Source organism: Tupaia chinensis, unplaced genomic scaffold (assembly GCF_000334495.1).
Source record: "Tupaia chinensis unplaced genomic scaffold, TupChi_1.0 Scaffold000275_1, whole genome shotgun sequence".
Classification (NCBI taxonomy): domain Eukaryota; kingdom Metazoa; phylum Chordata; class Mammalia; order Scandentia; family Tupaiidae; genus Tupaia; species Tupaia belangeri.
Window position 1 is genome coordinate 1792652 of NW_006159757.1, and position 13282 is coordinate 1805933.

General features: G+C 47.0%; 1 protein-coding gene across 1 annotated transcript in view; it reads right to left on the bottom strand.

The window, feature by feature from the left end:
- Window positions 1-7523: 7523 nt before the first annotated feature.
- Window positions 7524-13282, bottom strand: part of ECHDC3 (enoyl-CoA hydratase domain containing 3) — a 27645-nt gene continuing 21886 nt past the window's right edge. Inside the window, exon 5 of the mRNA XM_027772454.1 lies at window positions 7524-8486. Coding sequence (XP_027628255.1) covers window positions 8175-8486 — 312 coding nt within the window. The 3' untranslated portion in view covers window positions 7524-8174. The remainder of the gene's footprint in view (window positions 8487-13282) is intronic.

Consider the following 13282-nt stretch of genomic DNA (forward strand, 5'->3'; position numbering starts at 1 on the left):
CAGGGGTGATTTCTCACTTTCCCTCTTTGGCTCTCTCTGGCTAGCACCTGTGCCCTACAGCAAAACAAAACACAAATGAAAAAATACCTCGTGGGAGAACACATGACTTCTATGGAGGATAGCCTCTAAGGTGGCCCTCATGTTCCCCAGTGATGTCCTCCCCTTCAGCATAGATGGACACCATGACTTACTTCTAACCAATGGAATATGGCATTCAGGTGTACATGTTGCATGAAATTGTAACATCTGTCTTGCAAGGAGACTCCTGGCTTTGATGAAGCAAGCTTCCATGTTGGGACCTGCTACATGAAGAGAGCCATGTGTTAAGTGACTGAGTATAGCTTCTGGGCAAAAACCAGCAGGAAACCGAGACCCTCAGTCTGGAAGCTTGAATGAGACCTAAATGCTGCCCACAATCACGTGAGATTGGAATTGAACCCTTCTCTTCTTGAGCCTAAGATGAGACTACAGCCTTGGTTGACACATTGATTCCATCTTTGTGAGACATTGAAGTAGAGAACCCAGCTAAGCTATCTCTGAATTCCTGACCCTTAGAAACTGTTAGATGGGGACCAGGAGGTGGTGTAATGGTTACATCACTGGACTCCCATGCAGTTGGCTTGGCTGCAGTTTGAGCTCCAGACCTGGCAGCTTAAAATTCACATTGGGCGTGGGGACCAGTAGTTAGCGTAATGGCTATGTCGCTGGACTCCCACGTAGTCGACCGCGGTTCGCGTCCCGGACCCGGCGGCTTAAAACTCATGCCGGGCGCGTGTGTGTGCGTGCCCAAGATCCCAAGAGGAGAAGGGATTGCGGCGTGACCATCCTACCCGGGGGGTGATTTCTTGCTTTCTGTCTCTCTGTCTCTTTCTGTCTGTCTGGTGAGCGTACGCACCCTATAGCAAAAACCTCTCCCCCCCAATAAAAACCAACCCACCTCATATCGGGCGTGTGTGCTCAAAATCTCGAGAGAATGGAGGCGAAGGGATTGTCGTGTGGCCATCACCCTGGGAGGATGACTTCTTGCTTTCTGTCTCTCTATAGCAAACAAACAAACAAACAACAACAACAAAAAACTCTCTTAAAAAAAGAAAAGAAAAAGAAACTATTAGTTTTTTTTAAAAAATGTGTTTAGTTGCTAAATTTGTGGTAATATTGTTACATGATAATAGATAACTAATAGAATTTCCTTGAGTCTTTTTTTTTTAATGACCCTTCCTTTACTAGTCTTTGTGGGATCATATCACATGTTGTTAAGATCTCAATCAATACACATTTTTTTTTCTTTTTTTGCAAGGGGTTGCCTGTGTTCACCAGAGAGAGAATGAGAAAAAGAGAGAAGAAAACACCCCCTTTGGGGAATGGTCACATTGTAGTCCCTTTTCTTCCACCTCTCCCTCCTGTTGAGATTTTTGGGCACTCATGCACATGTGCCTGGCATATTTCTAAAGCTACTGAGTCCAAAACTTGAACTGTGTGGTCAGCCATTTGGGATCCAGCTGCCTTCACCACCACAAAGGCCACAAAGCTGGCCTTTGCTTTTTTCTAAATTCCTAGAAGTGTCTAAATTTGGGAATTACTACTTCAGTACAAATGTTGATAAAGAAAACGTTGAAAACATGTAACACAAGAAAGAAAGGTTTCTGGAGGCCAGACAGTGATAAAACAGTAAAATGTGGTGTTCTGCAAGGCTGACCCACATGGCAAGGTCCCAGGTCTGCATCTGGAGGCCTCCCTGAGTACACCGGCACAGGCATGCCCATGATCCAGGGGTGGCTGACACAGGTAGTGAATCATGACACCAAGACCCCGTTGGGGTGCTGTCTCTTTTATCTCTCTGTGTTTCTTTTGCTACTCATGGGAGAAATAAAAATAAATAAGCTTTAAAAAAGATTTCTTGGGGCCAGCAGGTGGCATGGTGGTTAAGGGCATTGGACTCCCACATGGCTGACCATGGTTTGAGTCCAGACCTGGTAGTCTGCTCTCTCTTTCTCACCCTGCCCCTCTCTGGTCAAATTAAAATAAATAAAGTTACATAAAATAATTTTTAAAAAATTTTCTCAAATGCGTATAAAGTACTTGCAAATCGTTTGTTTAGGGTTTGCATTTGAATGTTCTTGGGTAGGACAGGGAAAGCCAAAGTCAATAGTAATGTCACTATAAAACCAACAAGGACATCAGAGGACTGCCAAGCTCGACTGTAAACCTCCTAACACTGGATTCAGCCAATCTCTGGTTTCTCTTTCTCCCCATTTCCCTGGGGAAGGGCCATTACCCCTACACTGGCCAGCTAGAGGAGGCCAGACCATCTTATCCAAAGGACACTATAGGCCTAACACAGATTGCCACCATCTATTCATGGGCCTATTTGGGCCCTGAAAGATTAATTTGGAGCTCCAAAATATGAAAGAAAACACATTTAATATACATTTTCGAAGTTTATTTATTTGAGATAGAGATAGGCATTTTCCATCAGGTCTTGCTGCATCACAACCCTCCCACCTCAGCCTCCCAGTTAGCTAGGATTATGGGCTTGCACCACCAAGCCTGACATGTTCAGTTGTCTAGGGCTGGACCTGGGCCTGCCATGCGTCTCCAGCATCACGTGGTAGCACCCTACCACTTGTACCACTGTAGTTGGTCCCTGAAACTGTTTTCCTTTCTTTTTTATCCCCCTCTGTCTCTCTCTCTAGAGAGCACATGTACCCTCTGACAATTAAAAAAAACTATAAGAAGATCCTGGACTTTCTCTAGTATCTTCATATTCCTTCCCAAGTCAATTGGAATTGCCCAAAATTTCTGTATTGCTTCAACTTTTTTTTTCAGAGAGATTTTTGCTATAGGGCATGTGTGCTCCCCAGAGACACAGAGAGAGACAGAGAGATAGAAAGCGAGAAATCATCTCCCAGGGGTGATGGCCACACTGCAATCCCTTGGCCTCATTCTCATCTTGGGATTTTGGGCACGCACACACACGTGCCCGGCGTTAGCTTTAAGCCATCAGGTCTGAGACTCAAACCATGGTTGACTACATGGGAGTCCAACAACATAACCAGTATGCCATCTGCTTGTCCCTGAATTGCTTCAACTTTTAGAATGCACATTCTGCTGCAAAGTTTTAATCTGTCATTTCTACCCTAATGCAGGCACTCATAAAATTTAGTGTGTTACAAAATCACTTGGAAATTTTTAAAATGCATTGTTTTAGACCCTAGAAATTAGAAATTCTGATTCCATAGGTCTAGTGTAGAGCCCAGGAATCTGCATTTTGACAGTCCAGGTATTATTGATTTTCTTTTTTCCAGAGAGATCACCTGGTAGTTTATCTGTGAGTCACCGTTTGGGCCACCTTAGTGAAATTGGTTTTTAGAGAAAGGAGGGAGGAAAGGAGCTGGCTGAATAATCACAGGACTCCTGGGAGCACCTAGACAAATTAAGAGTAATTGCCAAGTTTGATAGAGGTCTCCCCTGCGCCGGGTCTACCTAACAGATAACAACTTACAAAGGTTCAGGTGTGGCCTCAAATCTTGAAGTCTCTGACTTCTCACTCTCAAGTGGAATCGGGTGTTTTTGGGGGTTTACCACTTCTCAGGGTAAAATGCCTGATCTTTTCCATTTGTAAAAGAGCATTTCATTTGGGCCCAAATCACCTGTTTCTTTCTTTTTCTTTTTTCGAAATTTGCAATAGGGTGCGTGCATTGCCCAGAGGTGAGGGGAAGAGAGAGAGAGAACAGGTCTAATCCCTTCTCCATGTTCTTCTAGGGATTTTGGACATACCTGCACACATACCCTGGAGGTTTCAAGCCACTTGATCAGAGACTCAGACATGCAGTTGGCTATGTGGATCCATCCAACTTAACCGCCATGCCACCAGGTGGATTCCTGTGTCAAGTTTTACACTGTTTCCAAATCCCAGTTTTGCAGGCTAGAGAATGTCGGAACTACAAGGACAATAGAACTCAAGGGTATCATTTTTATATAAAGGAAAACTGTTCTTAACAGAGACTACCTTGCCTATACACGTTCGTACAGCTGGGATGAGCACTGCATTCAGTGCTTCTTGTAAAAAGAAGGGCAGGGGGTGGGGGGCAGCAGATGGCATAATGGTTATGTTGTTGGACTCCCATATGGCCAAGCATGTGTCAAGTCCTGGACCTGGAGGCTTGAAACTCACACCGGGTATGTGTGTGTATACATGCCCAAAATCCCTAGAAGAGAATGGAAGAGAAGGGATTGTGGCCTGGCCATCCCCTCAGGGGGTGATTTCTCATTTTTTTCTCTCTCTGTCTCTCCAGTGAGCACATGCACAGTATAGCAATAATCTCTCTAACAAAAAAAAGAAAAGAAAAAAAAATCCTTTGGTAAGTGAATCCATGTTCCCTTTGCTGTGCCATTTATGATTTGTCTCCTTGAGCTCATGGCCGGTCTGCCTCTCTAGCTGGAGGGCGATCTTTTCAGGATATCGGGAGGAGTACAGTGTGGAGTCAGGAGCACAGGCCTCCTCATCAGATGGCTCCAAACCATGTATCAGCTCAGCCACGGGCAAATGACCTAGCTTCCCTGAGCCCCAGAGCTTGGGGGATGAGCCTCCTAGCAGGGATGATAAGAAGACCCACTTCATAGGAATGCCTGTCACAGTTTGGGGTTCATTAAGTAGCCATGTGCCAGAGGTGGCATGATGTTTGGACACTGGACTCCCACATGACCCTCCATGGTTCGAGTCCTGGCTTGCTTTCTCACTTTCCCTCTTTCTTTCTGGTGAGTGTACATGGCCTATAGCAAACGGAAAACAAAACAAAACAAACAAATTAAAAAACCCCAATTACATAAATAATTATTTAAAACAAAACAAAACACCATATACTCTTGCATGGTAACTCCCTCTAAGTAGCTGGTGAGAAATCAGCCAGGAGACTGGAGTTCTCTCATTCATTCCGTTTGTTTACACCCTCCAGGGTCAAGCCCGTCTTCACGTGGTCTCACTCAGGGCAGGTAGAAGTGAATCCTCACTTCACTTATTTGTAGCTCCTGAACCTGATGGGGTAGGGGTGCGGGCTGAGCTGAGCTGAGCTCCCCCAGAAGTAAATGGTACAGAGGGAAGAGGAATATGCGAGGCTTTCCAAAAGTCGTCTTTCTGTGTGGTGATCAGAAAATGTTCATTCAATACCCTGGTGAAAGGAAGCAGAGATACAAATAAATCCAGAATTTATATTTGCCTTGGGATAAATTGTATGAGATCAGAGAGTGGGTAGCAGGCTTTCTTTCTGGATTATTCTGGGCACAGGTGACTATTAAAATGTATAGCTAGCCCCTGATGCACATCAGCTCACAGGCTGGGAAGAAAGCCTGGAGCCTGAGAGTTTCAGAGCTTTGGAGGCACGGTGCACGCTCACACAGAAACTGGAACATTAACTTGGTTTTCGCTTGTCAAAGTGTGTGAGAAGGCTTTGGAGAAGGCTCAAGTGTCTACCACCCTTTCCTCCATTGCAAGGTCCAGCAACTGTGAGGTGGTAAGTTCCACAGCGAGCCACCCGAGCAGGGACACACAGTGGGTGGCCTCCCTCACCTGCATTATCTTTGAACTGACCACAACAGCCAGCCCTCACAAGCTAGTTTAGAAGCCGCAGCCAGCTGCCGACGAGCTGGTGGTAAAAATCCCCCTGGGGTGCTGCTGGTAATGGAATCTGCTGTCCCTTGCACATCGGCAAAGTTCTGAATGCAGAGTGCTTGGTGAGTCCCTTGTTTGGGAAAACAGCCAGCCATGCAGTAGGACAGCCGTTCCTTTGACTTGCTGGTTCCCAGCTGGCCTCACATCAGTACAGGGGTTCCCCACTGAGGCAGCTGACCAGGGGCTCTGTCAGGCAGACAGTGACTGGGACCTTTACAGTCTCAGTCATTTGACCTTGAACAAAGTCAAGGATCAACTACTTTTCTGTGAGATGGAGATCATTGGAGTACCTACTCCACTGGGCTCCTGGGAGGACTAAAGAGGCCGTGTCAAGGGTACCTAGCCCCTCTCGGTGTCGAGGAAATGCGAGTGCTAATGATTTTTCTGCTCATGGGTAGCACTCTTAGTAATGAACTCCCTTTCAAGAACATGCTCTTTTCTACCTTTCTAAGATTGAGGAAAGAAAAAAAATTGCCACTCTCAACAGAAACCTGGAAAAATAGTTCATTCCATGAGCTACTTGCCCCAGAAACCTGAATGAAAGCCATAGGTGTTTCTGTAGCCACATGGTTCTGTAGCAGTGGCAGTAACGACATTTATGGTCACATCCTACTCTTAGGGTGAAGTATTAGGTTGTCGGAAAAGTTATGTATTTTTTTCTACACAGAAATGCATCATGACTTTTCTAAAAACCCAATAATTCGGTTTAAATAAAAATGGGACCAGCAGTTGGCGTAATGGCTATGTCACTGGACTCCCATGGAGTCAATCGTGGTTAGCATCCCAGACCTGGTGGCTTAAACTCACGCTGGGTATGTGTGTGTGCGTGCCCAAGATCCCGAGAGGAGAATGGAGGAGAAGGGACTGCAGCGTGGCCATCTCCCCTCGAGGGTGATTTCTCGCTTTCTGTCTCTGTGTTTCTCTCTGTATTTCTGGCGAGCGCACGCATCCTATAGTAAAAACCTCTCAAAAACAAAACAAAACAAAACAAAACAAACAAACAAAAAAAACCCCAAACAGCCTATGGTCCAGCTTCAGGACAAGAGATCTGGAACATCGCTTTGTTCAGATGCCAAAAATTATATTTAGGTCATAACCCAAACACGTGTTCAACTGGGGAACTCAAATGCCTGCTGCTACTCTGAATTTTTTACCAGAAGCTGAGCAGAATTTAGAAATATGTCTAGAGGATGTGATTCTTTTTTCTTTTTTTGGCCATAGGATATGTGTGCTCACCAGAGAGACAGAGAAAACGAAAGTGAGAAATCATCCTCCAGGGCGAATGGCCACACTGCAATCCCTTTTCTTCCATTCTCCTCTTGGGATTTTGGGCATGCATATACATGTGCTTGGCATGATCTTCAAACTACTGGATCTAGAACTTGAATGGGAGAGCCAGCATGCAGAATCCAGTGCCTTAACTTCCATGCCACCTGGTTGGCCCAGAGGTGATGTTTTGGTAAGGTTTTTGCCATAGGGCATATGCGCTCACCAGAGAAAGGGAAAGTGAGAAATTATCCTCCCTGGGGAGGATGGTCACGCTGCAATTTCTTGTCCTTCATTCTCCTCTTGGGACTTTGGGGGATGCACACACATGTGCCTGGCATGATTTTCAAGCTGCTGGGCTGGGTACTCAAACTGCAGTCAGTCATGTGGGAATCCAGCGTCTTCACCACCACACTACCCCCTAGCCTCCAGAGGGGATTCTTAATAGAAAGAATATGTGTTATGCTGCTTCCCTCCCCCATCTCTTTAATGTTTTAGTTTAGTGCAGAATCCCAGTTGCACAAGAACTTAGATGGCAAAGACATTCATTGTAGATATGAGGCCCCATATAAGTCCATCAGAGTAGGTATACAGAGAAATATTCCTTTATTTTTTTTTCTTTTAGCAAACAGCTTACAGTCTAGTTTGCAAGATAAAATGACCAGTCTCTATAAATATTTAATCTACTGAAATCACATAAGATTATTCCAAAGCCATAGACATGATTATTTCTCAATAGAATCAAGAAGATCTGCAGTGTGGAGACCTATCTTGTGGAGATTTGAAATGTTTCACCTCTCTTGAGCAACCAGAATTAGTCCTACTTTGGAGGACATTTCTGAGAAGAGTCAAGCTGGCATCCTTCCGTGGGCATTGCCTTCCCCCGAGTGAGGGTGGTCATTCACTTTCAAGGCTGTGAAGAAGCATAACAAGCACTAGACCAGCCTTTCCACCATAGCTCACTCACCCTGCATCCTCACTAATCCTCTTTTGAAATCAGCATGTCATTTCTTTTCCATTTCACCCTTTCCCCAAGGACTCAGGACTTTTAAAACAGACCACCTGCTATGAAACCCACATAAACCCACTTCGGACTGTGACAAAAGCAGGCTGTCTTCCTCCGTCAAGAGGCAGCAGTGGTGGGTGGGAATCAAAAGGTAAGGGAGGGGGCTTCCTGAGAGCTGCCCACTGGGCTCACTCCTCCTTCCGCCCTCTGGTGAAGGAGGCTGTTACCGGTGGCTCACTGTGACCAGTTGGGCTTTCTCTTCTGGATGAAGGCCTTGATTCCCTCCTGCCCATCTGGTAGGGCCAGGTTGTTCACCATGCTCTGGGAGGTGAGGCAGTAGGCTGTTCTAAGGTCCTGGGTCAGCTGCTTGTAAAAGGTGGCCTTGCCCAAAGACACCACAGGACGGCTCAAGGAGGCAATCTTTGTCGCTATTCTCATGGTCTCTTCCTCCAGCTGCTCTTCTGGCACCACTTTGCTGAGGAGCCCGTGGAGCAAGGCCTCCTGAGCAGAAATGGGCTCCCCAGTAAACAGCATCTCCAAGGCAACCTGCGGAGGAAACACACAAGGTCACTGAGGCCCTCTCCTCACAAGCCATTGCCATGTCTATCCTGCCCTCTCTATTGTCACTCCATGGAGACAGTTGCTATCCTAAATTAACAATAATTCTCAGCCCAAGGATCTGCTTCCTCAGATAACATGCCATCTATCACCTCTGATGACTTCAATCCCAAGCCTCCTGCTAGGGATGAGATCAGGTCCTCCCAAGAGCAAAGACAATACACACAGGCCAGAAGAGGTGGCGCTGCATGTTCTCAGCTTCTCCATGGATCGAGGCATCCAGCCCTGCTAGGGCAGGGGACTACAGCAGTAGGTCCCTCACCTCCCACCAACTACTCAGGGCTGCTTCCTAAGGGAAACACCTTTGCAGGTGCCATCACCCCAGTCCAATGTGAAAGAGTGGCCTCCAGTCTCCCTAAGGAGGGGGAGATAAAGAGAATGTCTTCCAAAGATGAAGAGCCAAGCATGCTTTCGCTTAAATCAGTAGGAGGTGGTAAGCAGAGGATGCCCAGTTCCCTCCACATTCTCTTCTCCAGTTCTGAGGCCCACAGAAAAGAGCGTGACTTCCTTATTCCATAGTGGCCTCTGGTTCACAGCCTCTACCCAGTGCACCTCAGTGGTAATTCAAGGCTAAATCTCTGCACTTGAACGCTGCCGAAAGGAGGTCTCCAGGTCACAGGGACACACGGGGCAAGGATACCTTCCCTCCCTCTACCTCTTGCTCTTTCTCTGAAAAGCCCCTGCCTACATGCTCCTTCCACTCCCTCCCCAGGTGTTTTCAAGGCTCTAGTCTCCATCCCCTTCAGGTTTCTGCTCATATGTCACCTTGCCAGTGAGGTTCCCTATGACTGTCCTATTAAAATTTCCAAACAAACCCCAACACTACCCCTCTTTCTGGGAATAGTTTTATCCTTTGCATCTTTTAGCATTTAACATACTACGTATGTTACTTGTTTATGTGTTTATTGTATATCTTCTTTACTAGGGTAGAAACTCCAACAGGGCAGGATTTTTTCCCCCAAGTGTTCTTTGTTTCTGTATCTCCAGCACCCGAAGACTGTAGGTTGCACACAGTAAGCAACCTACCAAATAGTTCTGAGGGAATGAAAGAATGAATGAATGAATGAATGAAGACAAAGAGAGTACACTACAGTGACTGGTTCTTTTGTGGCTAGGTAAAAAAGAAGATGCAGCAGCCACCTAGACCTTCCTCTTGGGATGCTATGATGGCTAATTTCAGGTGTCAACTTGACTGGATTAAGGAATACCTAGAGAAAAACATTAGCCGGTAAAACATTATTGGGGGGTGTCTATGAAGGTATTTCCAGAGGTGTTGCCATGTGAGTCTCAGTGGACAGAGAAGGAAGGACCTGCCCTCAATTGGTTTTGGTGGTCCTGACCACTACCCAGTTGGCTCAGGGTCCAATGGAACAAAAACAGGAAAAGAGAACTGCCAAGGCTCTCTAGTCTGTAGACTCCAGGACTTAACAGCAGTAGCCCCTTTTCCCTTGGTTCCCAGCATTGGCCACCACTGGCTTCCCTAGTCCTGATGCCTTTGGATTGAGACTTTGCCACTGGATGCTATTGGTATCCCAGGGTCTCTGGCTCACAGACAGCCTATTGTGGGACCCCTCAGATGCATAATCATGTGAGCCAATTCTAATAAGTCCCCTCTCCTTTATATATGCACATCATTTATATCTATATCCTATCAGCTCTGTCTCTCTAGAGAACCTTGACTAATATAGATGCTCAGTCTTGGAACCTGACCACCATGCTGTGAGGAAACCCAAGCTACATTGTGAGGCCAGACTAAGTGTGCCAGTGGACAGTCCAGCTGAGGCTCAGCTGAGAGGCAGCCTCCTCCACAGCCAGACAAATGAGTGGGCAGCCCTCAGACTGGTCCCCTAGCTGTCACTCTCCAGTCTTCGAGTCTTTTCAGCTGAAGACACAGACACCGAGGAGCAGAGATAAGCATTCAGTATGGTGCCTTGTCCAGGTTGCAAATTTATGAGCATAAGGAATGAGCGCTGCTTCGAGTTGTGAGTAGCTTGTTAGGCAGTAATGATAAACGGACTAGCTTGGGATACGGATTTGGGAGCCTTCCTTACTGAGAGCGGGGTTTCCCAACCCTGGTGATATTGACCTTTGAGGCCAGATCATTTTGTGTTGTGTGGGCTTTTCTGTGCATTGAAGGGCATGCCACAGCCTCCCTGACCTTAACCCGCTAGATGCCTGTAAGACCTCCACCACCAAATTGTGACAATAAAAATGTCTCCAAGTGGACTGGCTCTGTGGCAGCAGTAATGCTCTGTCCATGAGAAGCTGGCTCCCACTCGGCGACTCTGGTTTAGATACTTGGCCTGGGCAGCCTGAGACATGCCGGGCATGTGTGCGAAGGCCTGAGATCTGACAGGTTGGAGGACCGGAGGAAGGAGATCAGCGTGACCAAAGCCTAGAGAGAGTGCTCACATCTCTGTCTCTCTTGCTACTCACTCTCACACATACACACACACTCGATTGTGAATAAAGAAAAAGGAGGAAGGAAGGAAAGAAAGAAGGAAGGAAGGGAGAGAAAGAAAGAAACAAAAAAAGAGAGGGCCAGGTCCATGGCCCCGAGTCCTGGACCCAGTAGCTTGAAAAATACATGCCAGATGCATGTGTATGTGTGTCTTAAACTCTGAAAAAAGTGAGAGAGACAGGGGAGAAGGGATGGTGGTGTGACCATTCTCCGGGAGAGTGTGTCCTCCTTTCCCTCCCTCTCTGTCTCTGGCAAATGCACGCACCCGCACATACATCTCCAGGCATTGTCAAATGTCCCCAGGGCGTGTTGTTTTTGGTTCACAACCACTGACCTAGAAGGTTTTTTTAAAGTTGTGAGACTAGGTTAGAGGATTTAGGATTGAGGTTTGATAGAAGGAGGCCAGAAGCCTGGCCAAGGGTTCTCTCCCCACCATGCGTAAACTTGGAATCTGTCCATGCCAGGCTGGTGATCAGGGATGGGCCTCATTTCCTCCTCTGAAGCAGCAAGGACCTCACACTAGTCACGTGTACACGCATGTGTGCAGGAGAGAGAGAGAGAAGCACCCTTGACAGGGTCTTGTCACACTGCTGTCCCTTTTCCCCAGTCCTCCCCTGTGTCCTCAGGAACCTGCACACACCATGCACACAGGTTGGGTGTGTTTTTAAGCCATCTGGAATCCGAACACACGTCCAGCCTTGCAGGGCGGTGTTACCACTGCACCACAGCAGCTGCACTGACTGAGAAGTTTAAATGGGATTAACACTGCTCAGGGGAGGAAGGTGTGCCTGAGGGAGCCACAGCTCAGAGGGCCCACCTGCATGCTGGCTCTCCCTTCACTTCCTCGTCATCCTGCTCAGTTCCCCACCACATCCCCCTCTCCAGGCCTCAGTGTCCTTATCTGCCTAATGGGGTGATACCATTTAGCATCATATTGCTTGACAGGGATTTTGCTCAGACAGAACAGATAAGAGAGTGGCGTTCACTGAGGTAAAAAAGCCTGTGGATTTCATAGCTAATTAGGACAGTCTTCACTTAGTATTCAAGTTCCTACACAGCGTCCCCAGAAACTTGAGATGGAAGAGAAGAAAATACACCCCACCCTTTTCCCAGTCAATTCATGTTGCCTCTCAGGCTGGCACCCGTTTAGTCACCCTAAGAAGCTGGCAATTTAATAGTTCCTCTTCCCAGGGTTATTTGCATTAAAAGTAACAAAAAGAACTTGAGGTCACGGCTTAATCTGGAGGCAGCACAACTTGGTAGAAAGAACCCAAATTTTGCCACCAACTAATTACAAGGCCTTAAACTGTAACCCCTTGGAGACGGTTTCCTCATTTGGAAAATGGGACTAAGTGCCTCGGTCCTCCTGCAGTACTGTGAAGGATGGAGATAGCAGGTACAGCACTGGGCGCTGATTGGGTAGCTAATCAATGCAGTGGCTATTAAGACTCCTAACTATAAATTGCTATAAATCCCTAATGTTGCCTTTTAGCTATCTCAGTACTGGAAAGGGGGTGGTCGTTTAAAGTGGAGGGCCTTGAGGATCCTTTTAAGTCCCCCAGTACAACAAAAACCATATGCTATGGTCCTCCCTGCCTCCTGCAAGGTGCTTTAGTCCATCATGGTGCACTAACAGCATGTTACTGGGCAGCTCACAAGCCACACAATATTGCTCACAGTTCTGGAGGCTGGGTCATCCAAGATGAAGGTGCCTGCCAATCTGGTGTCTGATAAGGACCTGCTTCCTGGTTTTGTCTTCTCACTGGGTCCTCAGGTGGGGGAAGAAGGACAAGGCAGACCTCTGGGTCCCTTATTATAAGGACACTTCGCATTCATGAGGGCTTCACCCTTGTGACCTAACCACTTCCCAGTGCCCACCTCCTAATACTGTATCTGTGGTGAGCAGATTTCAACATATGCGACAGAAAGAAAGCGAGAAATCACCCTGCAGGTGAGAAGGCCGTGCCACAATCCCTTTTCCTCCATTCTCCTCTTGGGATCTTGGGCACGCATGCACACATGCCCAGTGTGAGTTTAAGTCACTGGGTCCAGGACTCAAACTGTGGTCGACTACATGGGAGTCCAGTGACATAGCCATTATGCGAACTGCTGGTCCCAAACTACATGCTTTCTAAGGTCGCACTTTCTGAATTTGGATGGCCACGCTAATCACTGCCATGATGCCATCTCTCTGGGACAGGCCCGAGACACTGCATTTCCCTCAGGCTCTTTGGTGGCTGTGCTCATCTGAGCAGCGAGGCTT